Genomic DNA, 18,055 nt, shown 5'->3' with positions numbered 1-18,055 from the left:
CTTATGAGCCGACGAAACCATCATCTTAGGGTGGCGCTTGAGCTTTCTGACTCGCCCCATCCTGTCGCGACCTTATGAGCCGACGAAACCATCATCTTAGGGTGGCGCTTGAGCTTTCTGACTCGCCCCATCCTGTCGCGACCTTATGAGCCGACAAAGCCATCATCTTAGGGTGGCGCTTGAGCTTTCTGACTCGCCCCATCCTGTCGCGACCTTATGAGCCGACGAAACCATCATCTTAGGGTGGCGCTTGAGCTTTCTGACTCGCCCCATCCTGTCGCGACCTTATGAGTCGACGAAACCATCATCTTAGGGTGGCGCTTGAGCTTTCTGACTCGCCCTATCCTGTCGCGACCTTATGAGCCGACGAAACCATCATCTTAGGGTGGCGCTTGAGCTTTTTGACTCGCCCCATCCTGTCGCGACCTTATGAGCCGACGAAACCATCATCTTAGGGTGACACTTGAGCTTTCTGACTCGCCCTATCCTGTCCTGACCTTATGAGCCGACGAAATCATTATCTTGGGTGGCGCTTGAGCTTTCTGACTCGGCCTATCCTGTCGCGACCTTATGAGCTTACGAAATCATTATCTTGGGTGGTGCTTGAGCTTTCTGACTCGCCCTATCCTGTCGCGACCTTATGAGCCGACGAAATCATTATCTTGGATGGCGCTTGAGCTTTTTGACTCGCCCTATCCTGTCGCGACCTTATGAGCCGACGAAATTGCTATTTTTTTTTACCTTCGTGGCACTGCCACAAGGTCTTTCAGGCTTTTTGCTAACTCGCCTCAAAATATCTTGGGCCGATTGCTATTTATTATCACCCATTACTCACTGAGGTGCTAGCCACCATGACTCACTGAGCCGGCTTATTTAAAAGAGCTTGATGCCATACTTATCATATCATATACATGCATCATATTGCATTGCATCATACATCATACATACATATCATGCCGGTCTTCAAACCGGGTCAAAGCATAAATTCTTGCAGGTGCAAATAAATCTTTGAATAGCCAATTTGGCTGGATTTTTATCATGGTTTATCATAACCAGTGTTAAATGATTGGGGTTTTTTTAAAGCCAGCTCGGAAGAATTGATTATTGTCAAAGAGCCGCCCTATCACATATAATGCGGAGTCATCTAATTGACCGACCCTTGGATTTCTTCAACTTGTGTTCTGTAGTAAACTACAACACTTATGGATTTCTCCGACATATGGATTTCTCAAGGATATATTTGCCGGGTTACATTGCAACCACGGTCAAGGATTTCGTTTATCACAAAGGCATCATCAGCTCACAGAGTGGATATGATTTTATTCTACAATGGAAGGAATAGCCCTGAGTCGCTGCAGGCACACAACCCGACACTTGGGGGCTACATTATTCAAATCAAGATTACATCAAAGTATGAAAGTCCCATGTCGTTGCAAGCATACACCATGACACTTGGGGGCTAATGCAATCCGCTTTTCAAATCATCACATCATCAACAGACCCGGCTACCTCAAGGAGATAAGCCGGCCTTGGAAGGCTACATACCGCTCTTTATTCAAGAGAAGAACATGGAAATCCCGAGTCGCCGCAAGCAATCGACCCGTCACTTGGGGGGTTACATTATTCAAATCATAATTTCTAAAGTCCCAGGTTGCTGCAGGCAAGACAACCCGGCCCTTGGGGGCTACAGATAATATGGATATATCAAAAAATTGAAGAGCACATTTCATTTTGTCATGGAGGTGAAGTATTGGGAGACTGGTTCAACATATTTTTATCTAGTTGAAGCATTGAAAGACCGGCTCAACATCACACGAACTTGTCAATTGGAGTTCAGTTGTTTGACGGGGCACTACTAATAATGATGACCCGCCATTGTCAATCATGACCCGCCATTGTCAATCATAACCCGCCAAAGCAAGAGAAGCTAGTTCAACATTGTGTGGATTTCTTATTTCCCAAATTTTCATCAAGCCAAAGCATTGGAGGTCGACTCAATGGCATATGTATTTTATTACAAAAGACACGTACCAACAAGATGATTGAGAAGACGGCTCGAAGAAACCCGGATTTTTCAAGGAGCCACTTAAGTAAATCAAGCCGGCCAGAGGAGCAAGCCAGTCCCTTAACTTATTTATTATTCTTATTTCAGGAGATTACCATGAAAAAAATCAAGCTAACCTTGGGGGCTAATGTCGGGGATATACCCCGTAGTGTAACCCGGCTTGGAGTATGACCCACCAAAGGACTTGGCGATTCATCGGCGACTCAGCAGTGACCTGGCGGGCGACTCATACTTGTCCCCACAGGCGACTTAGATAAATGACAAAGGCCCAAGGCCCAGCGTGCACCCTGGCATAAGGCGACTCATAGAGAGGCCAGGAGGGCCGACTCACAAGAGAAGGTCCAAGAAGAGGAAGGACTCCCACAAGAAGGAAACAAGACCCGGATTAGGATTAAAGAGAGACTAGTCGTATTCCAACTCCTAGTAGGACTCTACATGTAATCCTACCCCTTCCACCTATATAAGGAGGGGTAAGGCGCCCCAAGAGGGACAAGATTCACAACTTAGGTCTAGACAAGACAAATCATGAGACAGATCAAACACCCACGAGATTAGAGGTGGCGAGTCTGCGCCCTTGTAATTGAGATCATCATCTTCATCAATGAAGCAAAAACAGGACGTAGGCTTTTACCTCCATCGGAGGGGCCAAACCTGGGTAAACTCGCGTCTCTCGATTGTGACCAACCCCTTCAAGCCGCCACATGGTTGCGATGGCGTCACACCTAAGTTCTCTCACGAGGACATCTGTTGTGACAAAACCACGACAGTACTACTCTGATACCAACTTGTCATGCCCAAGATGCGACCCTATCCTCAATTTGGCACGAAGGCCTCGTCAGGGATAGAAGCGCATCTCGTCGTGTCGCAAGAATGGATATCTTTACAAGTACATGTACTGAAAGGAAGAGGTATATAATAGAATTGGCTTACACTCGCCACAAGCTACATCAGAGTCACATCAGTACATTACATATTCATCAAGAGTAAGAGCAGGGTCCGACTACGGACGGAAACAAACGAGAAAAAAAGAACGACGTCCATCCTTGCTATCCCAGGCTGCCGGCCTGGAACCCATCCTAGATCGTTGAAGAAGAAGAAGAAGAAGAAGCAACTCCAACTGTACAATCAACGCGCTCGCGTCAAGTAACCTTTACCTGTACCTGCAACTGGTGTTGTAGGAATCTGTGAGCCACAGGGGACTCAGCAATCTCATTTCCAAAGGTATCAAGACTAGCAAAGCTTAATGGGTGAGGCATGGTTAAGTGGTGAGGTTGCAGCAGCGGCTAAGCATATATTTGGTGGCTAAACTCACGAGTACAAGAAATAAGAGGGGGGAGCTCTACGCATAGCGGACGTGAACTATTGATGATCAAATGAATGATCCTGAACACCTACCTAGGTCAGACATAACCCCGACATACGTGAGGGGACCCCGACATTAGTATTCCATTAAATCTGGAATACCCCAAATCTATCGCCCGCAATGCCTTGGGTTTCACACCCACTCCTTATAAATACCAAACGGGGTCTTAGGTGTTAGGGCTCGAGGGAGAAACTCAATTTTTTTCCTACGAAACACCAAGATCAATCTAGGAGATGCTAGCAACAAGCAAGGGGTAGAGCATCTTCATACCTTTAAAGATCGCTAAGCAGAAGCGTTACTATGAATGCGGGTGATGGAGTCGTACTCGCAGCGATTCAGATCGCGGTAGATGGGATCCAAAGCGCCGAACAACGGCGCCTCCGCGTTCAACACACGTGCAGCCCGGTGACATCTCCTCTACCTTGAACCAGCAAGGGCAGAGGGGAAGTTGATGGAGAGCTCCGACAACACGACGATGTGGTGATGGTGGAGCTATGTGGTTATCCGGTAGGGCTTGGCCAAGCACCATGGAGGAGGAGGAAGAGAGAGGGCAGGGCTGCGCCAAGGTGGATGGAAAACTTGTGTGTTGCAGCCCCAAAACCCTTGGGTATATATAGGAGGTGGGGGAGGGCTGGACGGCCACCCTAGGAAACCCTAGGAGGGGCGGCAGCCACCCTAGATGGGAGGGGCGGCGGCCAGGTGGGAGGTGGCTTGCCTCCCAAGTTGGAGGTGGGCCACCTCCACGCCCTAGGGTTGCCAGCCCTAGGCGCCTTGGGCCTTGGTGGGTAGCGCACCAGCCCATCTAGGGGCTAGTTCCCTTCCACTTTTGGCCCACGTGGGCCTTGGGGGGGGTGTCCCCTCCCGGTGGACCCCCGAAACCCTTTCGGTGGTCCCGGTACAATACTGATGATACTCAAAACATTTCTGGTGATCAAATCTCCACTTCCTATATATGAATCTTTACCTCCGAACCATTCCGGAGCTCCTCGTGACGTCCGGAATATCATCCTGGACTCCGAAAAACTTTTGGTAACCACATACTATTCTGATTACAACTCTAGCGTCATCGAACCTTAAGTGTGTAGACCCTACGGGTTCGGGAACCATGCAGACATGACTGACACACCTGTCCGGTCAATAACCAACATCGGGATCTGCATATCCATGTTGGCTCCCACATGTTCCACGATGATCTCATCGGATGAACCACGATGTCGGGGATTCAATCAATCCTGTATGCAATTCCCTTTGTCTATCGATATATAACTTGCCCGAGATTCAATCGTCGGTATCCCCATACCTTGTTCAATCTCGTTACCGGCAAGTCTCTTTACTCGTTCCATAACACATGACCCCGTGACCAACTCCTTAGTCACATTGAGCTCAATAGGATGATGTATTAACGAGTGGGCCCAGAGATATCTCTCCATCATACGGAGTGACAAATCCCAGTCTCGATGCTTGCCAACCCAACATACACTTTCGGAGATACCTGTAGTGCACCTTTATAATCACCCAGTTACGTTGTGACGTTTGATACACCCAAAGCATTCCTATGGTGTCCGGGAGTTGCACAATCTCATGGTCTAAGGAAATGATACTTGACATTAGAAAAGCTTTAGCAGGCGAACAACACGATCTTGTGCTACGCTTAGGATTGGGTCTTGTCCATCACATCATTCTCCTAATGATGTGATCCCATTATCAACGACATCCAATGTCCATGATCACGAAACCATGACCATCTATTGATCAACGAGCTAGTCAACTAGAAGTTTACTAGGGACTTGGTATGTTCTATGTATTCACACATGTATTACGGTTTCCGGTTAATACAATCATAGCATGAACAATAGACAATTATCATGAACAAGGAAATATAACAATAACCACTTTATTATTGCCTCTATGGCATATTTCCAACATTAGGGTCATTTTCCCACGCGACGCGTCTTCTTCTTCCTCCTTGAGCTCTCTGAGTATCTCTTGCAACCGCCACCAGAAATCCTCACCGGGATCTTCTCCGTTCATTTGCACAAGTCGTGGTGAAGCCGAGAACCATCCGCAACCGGGAGCTCGTCCATGGCCGTCATCTTCAGATCTATAAGTTCCCGCGACCTGCTTCGGTCAGATTTCACGGTTCTCAAGTTCTTGCACAGTTCATCACCTTTCCTCAAGTTCTTTGGTTCTTTTAGATTATCAATCATTATTTCCGTTGGTTTGAATCTCACCAGCCCGCATTTTGGTTTCAAAAGGAGGTTCATCCATGCTTAGACGTAGATATATCTTGTCGTAATCAAGCAAAATTAGTGCCACCAGTTTCTAGGTTTTCCCTTTATTTATTCAATAATTTCAACATCTTTGATAAATCTATAGAATTTATGCAGTCCATCGGATAGTTTTTTTTGCCTCTGATGATAAAAAAAATGTCTAAGTCATTATCCTTAATCCCAACGTCTTCACCCACAAGTCGTCTTTCGCATACTGTGGCCAGCTTATTGTCACGTTAACACCTTATAGACCACCCTTATCTCGTCAGGTTGTAGATCATGTCGGCTTATTTTATCTAGCTTTTCCTTGAAGTCGTGTCGTCTTATACTTTCAAAGAGCATGGCTTCTAAGGGGAGTAAAGCATGTAAGCTGGTCGACGAACTGTCCATGCGCCAAGAGAAAAATGTGAATTGGACTATGTCTCAAATGAACAAACTCCAACTTCAAGAACTAGAGAAAGAAGGATTGCTACCGGCTCAGGAACAGATACACTAGAGAGCTTATGAAGATTAAATTCGACCACAACCCGAACAGGGTGAAATCGTAGACTTTGGAAGTCATCTAACCCGTGGTTTCAGACTATCGGGTGTTGGGGCTTGGACAGCAACAATGAGCTGCAAAAGTTCACCTACACGACAAATATGCACACTACACAACCCCCTTCTCTTGTGATGAACTTTGAGGACAGCTTCAACCAACAAGCAAGCAGCGGAATAACACAAACAACATGCACATGTGACACAGGATTTAACGTGGAAAAACCTCCTCAAGTTGAGGAGTAAAAAATCACGGCTGTGGACCTACCGGTCCACACAACTTCACTATGAGAATGATGAGTACAAAGTCTTCTCTAGAACCTCTAGAGATATTTACAACACACTCTCCACATTACCAACCGGCAACAACAACAACAACCACAAGAGGCAAGATTTCAGCAAAGCAGAGTACACATAACTTATGTCCCCTTCACTATATTGCAAACTTCTCTTAAACCGCCGAACCAAACAACACCAAATTTGGCATACAAGTATACACACGAGTTCCTGAGATCATCTCAAAATTTTAGCTCAATCGGACACCGTATGCCTACCCAAGCTGTTCGACTCCCAAAACTAATCTGTTCTAAAACTACAACAGTCAGAGCTAACAAAACCACTCTCAAATCTGATGCTCCACTAACCCAATCCTCAAACCAGCTAACCAGATCGAAGTACTCAAAGTAAGGAACGAGCTCACCAAGTTTGGGGTCGATCCAAGCACGTTTAAGTCTCCAATCACTAGCTTGAACACTGTCTAGCCAGATGCACCAAATCTGGACAGAACCTCCACTTCTTCTCCTTCCTCTCTCAAACAGGTTGTGTTTTCTCTTGTGTGCTCTCTCTCACTCTCAGAATGGCAGCCACCATAGGCAGGGGTGGAGTGGATAGGGTTTTCTTCTTGCTTCCCTTCCCTTGAAAGCACTCTCAACCGTTGGATGCAGTGATGATCAATGGTTGACATGTGTTGGACTTATGGGCTGATGTTGGGCTGCCAACACACCTCCATGTGGAGGGACTTGGCCCAACAAACTCCTCCTCCTGACATCATGGAGGGTCTTAGTGCCTTCCGGAAGCCATGTCAGCGAGCCGGCGGCATACTTCGAGCTTCTTCCTAGTCACCACTTTAGTCAACATATCAGCCCCATTGTCATCGGTGTGAACCTTCTCAAGTTGCATTTGCTTGGAATACAACACATCTCGAATCCAATGATAGCGCACTTTGAAAACTTGCATTCTTACTCAATTGGATAGCACTTTGGTTGTTACAAAACAACACATACTTGTCTTGCTTAAAAGCAAGATCACAAGCCAACCGTTTCAGCCACAATAGCTCTTTGCTCGCCTCTGTTACTGTGATGAATTCAGCTTCGGTTGTATTCAGTGCCACACACTTTTGCAGCCTGCTTTGTCATGATACTGCTCCCCCTGCATAGGTAACCAAGTAACCTGAAGTAGACTTCCTTCTGTCAACATCTCCAGCCATGTCTGAATCTGAAAAAACAATCAGCTTTGCCTCACCACTACCAAAGCAAAAGCTTCAGATTTGTGCTGCCCTGAAGATGTCCCAAAATTCACTTCACGGCTTCTCAATGAGGTCTTCCTGGATAAGACATAAATCTGCTCACAGTACTAACCGCATGAGCAATGTCAGGCCTTGTACACACCATAGCATACATCAAACTCCCAACCGCTCAAGCATAAGGAATATTTTGCATTTCCTTTTTGTTCTCATCACTATTAGGACATTGCCTTTTGCTTAACTTGAAATGGGTTGCTAGTGGACAACTCACATCCTTAGCATTCTCCATCCTGAAATTCTGAAGTACCTTCTCAATATACTTCTCTTGAGACAAGTACAACTTGTTGGAATTTCTGTCTCGCTCAATTCCCATTCCAAGAATGTTCTTTGCTGGACCTAAGTCTTCCATGGAAAAACATTTGCTCAACTCCTTCTTCAACTTAGCAATCCTAGAGACATTCTTGCCAACAATCAGGATATCATCAACACAGAGCAAAAATATGATAAAATCATCACCTCAGAACCTCTGAATAAACACACAATGGTCTGAGCTACACTTATTGAAGCCTTGCTCCCACATGTAAGTTTCAAACTTCATGTACCATTGTCTTGGTGCTTGTTTCAGGCCATATAGACTTTTCTTTAGCTTGCACACATAGTCTTCTTTGCCTTTCACAAGAAACCCCTCAGGTTGCTCCATGTATATTTCTTCCTCCAACTCACCATGAAGGCTTGCTGCCATGCCAAGGATTACTCTAATGGATGTCATCTTCACAACACGAGAAAAAATCTCATCATAGTCAATGCCTTTTCTCTGACCGAATCTTTTTATAACTAGCCTGGCCTTGTACCTTGGATGCGGTGTGTGCTCTTCTTGCTTGATTCTGTAGACCCACTTGTTTTTCAAAATTTTCTTGCCTTTGGGAAACTTCACCAACTCATAAGTATGATTCTTATGCAAGGAATCCATATCTTCTTGCATATAATTTTTTGACTCCTCCTTGTGCTCATGTTCCATTGCGTCTGCAAAGCATTCAGGTTCTGAACCGTCAGATAATAAAACCATGTATTGATCTGAGGGATACCTGCTGGAAGGAATTCGACCCATGTTGGATCTTCTGAGTGGAGCGGCTCGTGGACTTTCTGGTGCTGGTGCTTCATGCTGATCCGGATCATCAACTTCAGCATCATACTCTTGCTGCTGTTGGGGAGCATCTTCTTCACCTGCACCACCATGTACATCATCGTGTACATCTTCTGCATCTGTTTCAATTTGCATAGGAGCTGGAGCTGCAGTAACTGGGTCAGAATCAATCATGTCTTGCTGCTGCTGAGAAGGAACCCGCCCTTTTGTCTTCACAATATCCTCAATTGTTTGGTCTTCTACAAACACAATATCACGACTTCTCACAACTTTCCTTGCTATAGGGTCAAACAACTTGTAGCCAAACTCATCACCTCCATAGACAAGAAAGATGCACTGCCGTGTGTTCGAATCAAGCTTTGACCTTTCATCTTGAGGAATATGAACAAAGGCCTTGCACCCAAAAACTTTTAGGTGGTCGTATGAGATGTCCTTGTCACACCAAAACCTGTTAGGAACATCTCCCTGCAAAGGATAACTTGGTGAGAGATTAATAAGATAAACTGCAGTCATCAAAGCCTCACCCCAAAAGTGTTTACGTAGCTTTGCACTTGACAACAAACATCTAACGCTCTCCACAATTGTCGTGTTCATCCTCTCAGCAAGACCATTCAGCTGTGGTGTCTTTGAGGGAGTAAATTGATGCCTAATACCTTGCTGCTTGCAATATGCATCAAATGGCCCAATATACTCTCCTCCATTATCAGTGCGAATGCACTTGATCTTCTTCTCAGTTTCTCTCTCAACTAAGGCTTGAAATTGCTTGAATATACCTAGTACTTGATCTTTGGTCCTCAAAGTGAAGGTCCAAACTTTCCTGGAAAAGTCATCAGTAAAAGTCACAAAGTACTTTGCACCACCAAGAGATCTTACCGACATTTTACAAACATCGGAATGTATCAAGTCCAGCTTCTCGGGTTTCTTGTGAGGGGGTAGAGTCTTGAAGGCAACTCTGAGTTGCTTCCCTGCTAGACAATCTCAACATTTCTTGATGTGAACTCCTTTCACACCCTTCAACAATTTTTTCTTCACTAGCACCGTCATCCGCTTCTCACTCATGTGCCCAAGTCTCTTGTGCCATAGAGCACAATGATCATCCTTCTCTAGTGCATTGATAGAAGCACTAAAGAGCTTAGTATGAACATGATACAAAACTGAGACCATTTTACCTCTTGCAACAATCATGTTGCCTTTGGTGAGCTTGTACTGCCATTTTCCAAAAATTCTCAAGTAATCATCTCCAATTCACAACACCAAAATCACCGTATATATAGTTTGTGAAGAGCTCTCTGCGATATGTAGCATGAATGGTAGCACCGCTGTCTGGTATCCAAATCATCTCGTCACCATCCACAAGGTTGATGGTTTCATCAGAAACAATAGTGATCCTCTCCTCAACAGTGGAACCAAATATGCCCTCATTTTCTTCATGCATAACAAGCATGATGTCCTCTTCTATTGCAGTAACTCGATTACCCTCTGTGTCACTATCACTGTCAGCTTGCTTCTGATCTTGCTTCTTCTTTTTTATTTTTTTATTTCTTCCACTTGTCACATTGTCACTTAATGTGGCCCTTCTGATGGCAGTGATGGCACTCATAATCAGCATACTTGCCTCTTGATTTGGTCCTACCTCTTTCTGCCCCTTTACCTGGACCTCTGCTTTCGCTTCTCCCCCTAGACTAAGTGACCAGCACCTCTGAATGTGAGGAATAACTAGCTTCAGCCACCTTTCTGGATTCTTCATTTAGTACCCTGGTTTTCACAAGATTCCAAGTGACAACTCCATTAGGTGCTGAATTGCAAACCGTGACCTTAAAGGTCTCCTAGCTGTCCGGTAATGAGCCTAGTAGCAGCAAGGCTCTTACTTCATCTTCAAATGTTATTCCCATTGGAGAAAGTTGTAATGCCTTGGAATGTATTCACATGATCTGCAATTAGAGTGCCCTCTTTGTACCTCAAACACATCAATTGTTTGATCAAGAACATCTTGTTTGTACCTTCTTTTCGGACAAACAACTCTTCCAATTTCTGCCATAAGGTGTGTGCATGTGTCTCTCAATGATATGGTTCAAAACATTGTCATCAACCCATTGTCGAATAAACCCACAAGCTTGACGATGAAGTACCTTCCACCGACCTTCCTCAATTCCCTCCGACATCTCAGTGGAGAACACTGGCTTCCAGAATTCTTTCACATATAACAAGTCCTCCATCTTGCCCTTCCATGCTTGGTAATTTGTACTATTCAAAGATATCATCCTGCTAGTATTCACTTCCATCTTTCACCACGAGAAATTCAGCAATTTGCACATGCAAACCAAGGCTCTGATGCCACTTTGTTGGTGCTGGACAACAACAATGACCCACATAAATTCACCTACACGAAAAATATGCACACTACACAGCCCCTTCTCTTGTGATGAACTTTGATGACAGCTTCAACCAACAAGTAAGCAGCGAAATAACACAAACAACATGCACATGTGACACAGGACTTAACGTGGAAAAATCTCCTCAAGTTGAGGAGTAAAAGACCACGACTGTGGACCGACCGGTCCACACAACTTCACTATGAGAATGATGAGTACAAAGTCTTCTCTAGAACCTCTAGAGAGATTTACAACACACTTTCCATATTACCAACCGGCAACAGCAACGACAACCACAAGAGGCAAGATTTCAGCAAAGCAGAGTACACACAGCTTCTGTCCCCTTCACTATATTGCAAACTGCTCTTAAACCACTGAACCAAACATCACCAAATTTGGCAGTCAAGTAGACACACGAGTTCCTGAGATCCCGTCCAAATTTCATCTCAATCGGACACCGTTGGACTACCCAAGTTGTTCGTCTCCCAAAACCACTCTGTTCTGAAACTGCAGCAGTCAGAGCTGACAAAACCACTCTCAAATCTGATGCTCCACTGACCCAATCCTCAAACCAGCTAACCAGATCGTAGTACTCAAAGTAAGGAATGATCTCACCAAGTTTGGGGTCGATCCAAGCACGTTTGAGTCTTCAATCACTAGCTTGAACACTGTCTAGTCAGATGCACCAAATCTGGACAGAATCTCCACTTCTTCTTCTTCCTCTCCGAAACAGGTTGTGTTTTCTCTCGTGTGTTCTCTCTCACTCTCAGAATGGCAACCACCACAGGCAGGGGTGGAGTGGCTAGGGTTTTCTTCTTGCTTCCCTTCCCTTGAAAGCACTCTCAACCGTTGGATGCAGCGAGGATCAACGACTGACTTGTGTTGGACTTATGGGCTGATGTTGGGCTGCCAACACACCTCCATGTGGAGGGACTTAGCCCAACACCGGGTTCCAAATTCTTTAGGGATGTTCTCCTTCACTATAACTTGCACCTTCAAGATTTGGGTCCCAACACCATCCTCAACTTGAGCAACTTCCAAACATTCTGCAAAGTCTATTTGCAGATGGAGCCAATAGTTAGCTTATTCTTAGAAATTTTTTTCTAGTGCATTAAGCAAACTGAATGCAGCAATGGGCCTCCAGTAGAATGCGGTGCCATCACCAATTCACCATTCAGAAGAGAAAAGACTGCATCTTCCCCTATATCAAACTGGCGAGTCACCACAAAGGTTGGCACACAACTTATTTTTACTACAAAGATATATTCCCTGATGGCGAGTCTTCCTTGTAAGGCTATCATGACAGTCGGCTTGTATATGGGGAGAACCTGTGTGACCATGCAACGCTGGCAGAGAGGGAAAAAACTTAAGCTAGTGTTTGCATGCATCAATGCACTGATTGCCCATGATTTAAAGTTGGTTTACACATCGATCACGAAACCCAGCAGCTGTTGTAGCTACTCACTCGTATGTAGCTAGCTACAGGCATACTACCCCGGGTACGTCCAGACGAAGTAGTAAGAGCGTCTCTAGCAGATCCAATAAACACGCAAAATCTTTTACGGACTCGTATTAAACTTTTTTACGTTATTATGAAACCTTCAGTGAAATAGATTCCGTAAATTCATTTCGCAAATATTTTGCGGCATGCGTTTACAGAATCTTTTTTGCGGCGGAGGGCTCGCGGTACCGTAAAAGAAATCATAGAACTAACATTGACAAGATCTTGCATATGAATATATGAATTTATTATACATACATCACTATTTCATCATCATACTAGTTCATCATATCCAAAATCATGCGCAACATATGAGGCAACAAGTTAGCCTTATGGATGCGCGATCAAACACAACAACAGATGCTCAAATGACCACATCCAAAATCACGCGCAACATATGAGGTAACAAATTTAGCCTTACAAATGAGTGATCAAACACAACAAAAGATGCTCAAATGACCACCGGCCATAGAGAAATCAAGCAACATCTTCATTGTTGCGAAGATCGTCGCCACCATCACCACCCCTAGCACCTCCATCGCCATCATTTACATTGATCGAAGAGTGAGCACCACCATCTTCATTAACTTGGGCCAGAGAATGAGCACAACCATCTTCAATTTGGACCGGACAATGAGCACTACCACCACCATCCACGTGATTTGCCGAAGCACCCATCCACCTCCATCATCATTGCTGAAAACCAACACCACCTTCAAACCCACCTCCACCACCATTGTCGAAGCCACCACGATCCCAATTACGAACCCTCCCCCTTTCACCACCACAATTGCCGAACCCTCCACCACCCATGTCGAAGGCACCACCACAAACATTGTTGAAAGCAAAATCCCCTCCAAAGCCACCACCAGCAGCTTTGTACTTCCCGGTCATTTCAACGAACATGTGCCAGGCGTGAGTGCGTGATCGGTGGAGTCATCGTGAATGGGCAGGCCGTGGCCGGCCGAAGGAGGAGGATGAGCCCGACCTCTTGTCGCGGTCGCCTTCTTCCTCAGGGGCTTCGCCCAGCGCAACGATGGGGCTGGTGGAGTTGGTCTTCTTCCTCCGGCCGACGGCCTTGATGGGAGGAACCGGAGCAAGGCCGAAAGAGGGTGGTGCCACGCCGGCTGCGCCCCCTTGGATGAGGTGGTTCCCCTACTGCTTCCTCTTCGTGGCAAAAATAAGGGCAAGTCCCGTAGATATGACAGAAATGGACCGGAGTTTGCATGTTCCCGCAAAAAAAGTTCAGGATGATCAAATATACGGGATCTATTAGGGCCAACAAAATGTCTTCATCCCGTAAACCGACGATTATTTTGTCGGCTGGCCCAGTTTACGGGATCTCCTAGGTCTAATCTATTTGTACATTCTGCCGCAGAGATTGCGAATCACTGCACCTGACGCGGCCAGCCACCCGCTGCTCTTTCTTTGGAGCATCGCCCATCCCGTCTCTCGTAGAGTCGAGCTGCTCGTTAGATTCGACTACGGAGAATGGTAGCAGTTATATTCGTATTGGGGGAATGGCATGAGCAGATGCTCACATCACATATGTGTGGCATGTCCATGTTTGGCATGCCGCATGTCAAGTTTGTCAACACTTCATAGTGTACCAAGACTCCAAGGTACGGTACTAGCTTGGACAAGCCGGGGAAAGCCATGGTCAAACCTACTTACCAGAAATAAAATGGGAAACAACAGATTGTCATTGGCAAATCATATTAATGAACTTGGACATACGATACAAAAAAAACACAATTACTACAGAAGTTCAGTTTTGCGGTGCCAACAAAATCATATTACAGATTTCACTGAAGAAATATATTGGTACTCCAGTTACAGTATTAAGCGAACAGATGAGCATTCACTGCAGCTTGTTTGCAACGTAGAGGAGGTGGCCGATGTTCGTCGGAGGGTAGCTCTGCAGAAGCTTGAGGTTGGAGGTGAAATCGCCGGCAAGGAGCCGTTTCCGGACGAGGATCAGCATTGCGCAACATATTCTCAGCAAGGTTTCCTGCAGCCAAATCTTCAGGCATCTGCCTAGAACCATTTGCAGAGTAAACCAGAGTGTGTTGCTTGTTTGTTACCTGAGGACCATCGGGGTCACTTAACAGTGTGTCCCATATATGAATAGTATCGGCAAAGTTGAATTCCTGGGTTAACAGCAGTGTTATCCACCTGAACGCGTAGAACTGGGGATTAACCTGTAGACAGCATGCTTTTGTTAGTAAAATACCGCAGGCACTTTCTTCACTACTGTAAGCATGGCGGATCATTGGTATGCATCTCCTTCTGTAATGTTCCACACATCCAAACATGATAACAGAGCTACTGTAAGAATGTCGAACAGTAGAAGGTTAACCTCAAATGAAACACATATAATGTCATCGATAGCAATTGGCATAGCAAGTCAAAGGTCAACCATAAACACAGCACTAGAGATCATGTTGTTTAGTACTCCCTCTGTACCATAATAATTGTAGTTATTATGGTAGAGGGAGTACTTGCAGACTTACTTCTGTAGTTATTTCCAAGTGGTGCTGAAGTTCTCCATCATACTTCTTCAGGAGTTGCATTAATTTGGACAGCGTCCCTCGAATTCCGACAGCACTGTTGTCTAGCTTCTGGCAGAAGTTGTCTCTAAGACCACTAAGTAACTCCACGAAGCAAAAGAAAGAATCGGCTTCGGCAAAGTTCTGCAAAGGATCCCAGCTAATAGCATCATGATATAAATAGTCCTAGAGTCATAACAATGAATGGTATGACGCAGATGGCAAAATAATCGCTTACTCCATACAGAATTTTTATAATCTGGATCATTCCGAAATACAAAGAAGAGTGGCGCCAAAATTTCATTCATTCCTTGCACGTATCTTATCCCAGCATTCAGCTTGGCAAAGATGATTAATATATTTCTCAGAGAATCCTGGTCAAAAACACAAATGATCAGCCATGTATCCTTGCAAAATAGTGTTTACACTTAGATACTGAAGATTTACCTGATTTGACTTTGCAAAAGAAGAGTCTCCACAGAAGAAATGCATGTCAGGGTGAGTGCGTTTTACATCACGGTCAACCTGCTCGATTATCTCTGAATACTGCATGAAGATATATTCAAGACAAAAAAATATCAACATTAGGGTGATGCAAAATAGTCAACCAACGCCATATGCATTTGCAAATATTGTGAGAGCACATACAGTCAAATCGAAAAGGTTAATGCTTCTGAAACTAAAAGGAGAATCCACATGTTTGAACTTTGACAGCAACTGCTTCAAACAGTTATCCAGGATTTTTTTGCCAATTTATTCTGAAAACACGCCAGTTGATGTGCTTCTTACCAAATTATAATGAAAACGGCCATAAATATAATGCATACTTAATGAGATCAATCGTTCTTGCACTTTGCCCTTTTGCTTGTTAAGACATAAATGCTCTAAATTCATGCCAATGGCAGCTTGGAATACTGTAAAACAGAAGCACAACCACCAGTGTAACCAGCATATATTACTACAGCGTCCAAAAATATGGAACACCAGATGCAATAGGTGACCAGAATTTTTAAGTACAAAAAGAACAAAGTGTGCAACACAGCCACATCATACCAAATGCAGTGGAGCATACCTCAGCAAACTGATTCCATTCGCTGGTCTTCCCAAGGCTCAAAGGATGATCATCTTGGGCTATCTCCGACCTGTCAAGAAACCCATTCTCGACGTGCTCTGCATTTCCGCCACCGTGGCCTTCTGATCCTCCAGCCGCGCTATTTCCACCTACCTAGCAAAATTAGGATTCAGCCTCCCTGTTTCATATTGAGGAACTACACTACGTACCAATGTGATAAGTATAATAACTATATTAATTAGTGCAATCAAGATAAAAAAACAGTCTTCCTCGCAAAAAAAGGGATAGAAACAGTCTAATCTGGTTCTGAATGTGAAGTGACATACAGTGTTGGTAAGGAACTCGTCTTTGAAGGCTTCATATTGTGACCTCTTTTTTGCCAACTCCTGCTCCCAAAGTGCACGATCATTGGGCAGATAGCTCAGTAGCAGCTGCGCAACCAACACATGTACAGTGAGAGTGAGTCTGTGACCAAAGTGGGCAAAAATCAACAATTTTAACTGCTTCTTTCCCCTCTCACTGACCATATAAGGACAACTGATCAAAAAAAGATTAACAGTAGCACGTGGATGAACACAAAGGGACAAAAGGACAGACGATTTCTAATCTGACATTGGCATCAAAAGGCAAAAATAAACAAACTAAGGACATGCACGCGCATTGACCAGAAACATCAGCTGCACATACAGTAGATCAGTCGTCTGTCTGAAATTCTAAATTAAGGCCGACCTGCATCAAATGAAAGGCTCCTTTGCACTAACATCTACTACATCTTCAGCTTGAGACAACAGAACAAATCTCGAAAGAACGCAAGGACGAGCCTGCCAATCGGATACCTTCCACACAGTCGACCGGACACCGGCGCCGTCGGGGACGCCCTGAGCCGCAAGCATCCGCAGCTCATCGAGATCTATCACCTTCTTCGACAGCTGCAGAGCTCACCGGCCGCCCCAAGAACGACGCGTCAGGACGACACGATGGGCCAAAGGCCAAGGAGCCAAAGCTAGGGAGTGAGAAGGCAGAAGGCGTACTCACCGCCGCGAGGATACGGGACTGGCGCGAGATCTCCAGCTCCGCCGGCTGCGGGGATCGCGGCGGGCTCGCCATGGATTTGGGATATCACGAGACGGGTACACACTCTGACGCTAGTCCGTGGGTTCGGAACTGTTTGTGTCGCGTTAGGACATAATGTGATCTGCCCGCGACCGTCGATTTGCTAGGACCATTGTCATGGACGTCCGAGATTATGCGACGACTTTTCATGATTATAACTAGAACCCACATGCATTCGATGAGCTTTTGATCAATGTTCGTGTTAAAATCTACCTGGGCCCATGAAGCAAATTTAAAAAATATCTTTAAGTGTCAGTATGGGTGTCATGATATATGGTGATGAAAAGTTTAGTCTCACCTCATAAGTGGAGAAGAGTTGAGATCAATTTATAAGGATATTTTTTTTTGCATTCTACTTGGGGTTCAAAAAAGAAGTGGTACACAACGTGAACAAGCACGTTTTGTAGGCAATTTTTATTCATGGCTTTACTCCACATTGAAATTGAACTTGTTTACGAATGCCTTCTTACACTTATATCAAACCAAAACTTCATTGTGGCTCACAACGATGAGTGTGTTATTGGTCGTTAGTGGCCCTCCTCAAGAA

The 18,055-nt window shown here is 45.0% G+C and overlaps 1 protein-coding gene across 1 annotated transcript; it reads right to left on the bottom strand.

Moving 5' to 3' along the window:
- Window positions 1-14,473: 14,473 nt before the first annotated feature.
- LOC123445145 (TBC1 domain family member 13-like) lies at window positions 14,474-17,542 on the bottom strand. Its single transcript, XM_045122089.1, has 9 exons — window positions 17,431-17,542; window positions 17,232-17,324; window positions 16,722-16,826; window positions 16,396-16,548; window positions 15,771-15,869; window positions 15,569-15,697; window positions 15,288-15,467; window positions 14,859-14,975; window positions 14,474-14,785 (listed from the first exon to the last, which is right to left on the bottom strand). The coding sequence occupies exons 1-9, from the start codon at window positions 17,500-17,502 to the stop codon at window positions 14,636-14,638; spliced, it is 1,098 nt and encodes a 365-aa protein (XP_044978024.1). The 5' UTR covers window positions 17,503-17,542; the 3' UTR covers window positions 14,474-14,635.
- Between the last annotated feature and the right edge of the window lie 513 nt (window positions 17,543-18,055).

This window comes from Hordeum vulgare, chromosome 3H (assembly GCF_904849725.1).
Source record: "Hordeum vulgare subsp. vulgare chromosome 3H, MorexV3_pseudomolecules_assembly, whole genome shotgun sequence".
In the NCBI taxonomy this organism is placed as follows: domain Eukaryota; kingdom Viridiplantae; phylum Streptophyta; class Magnoliopsida; order Poales; family Poaceae; genus Hordeum; species Hordeum vulgare.
The sequence above is the reverse complement of the archived record's forward strand: the minus strand, read 5'-3'. Positions and strand labels throughout refer to the sequence as shown.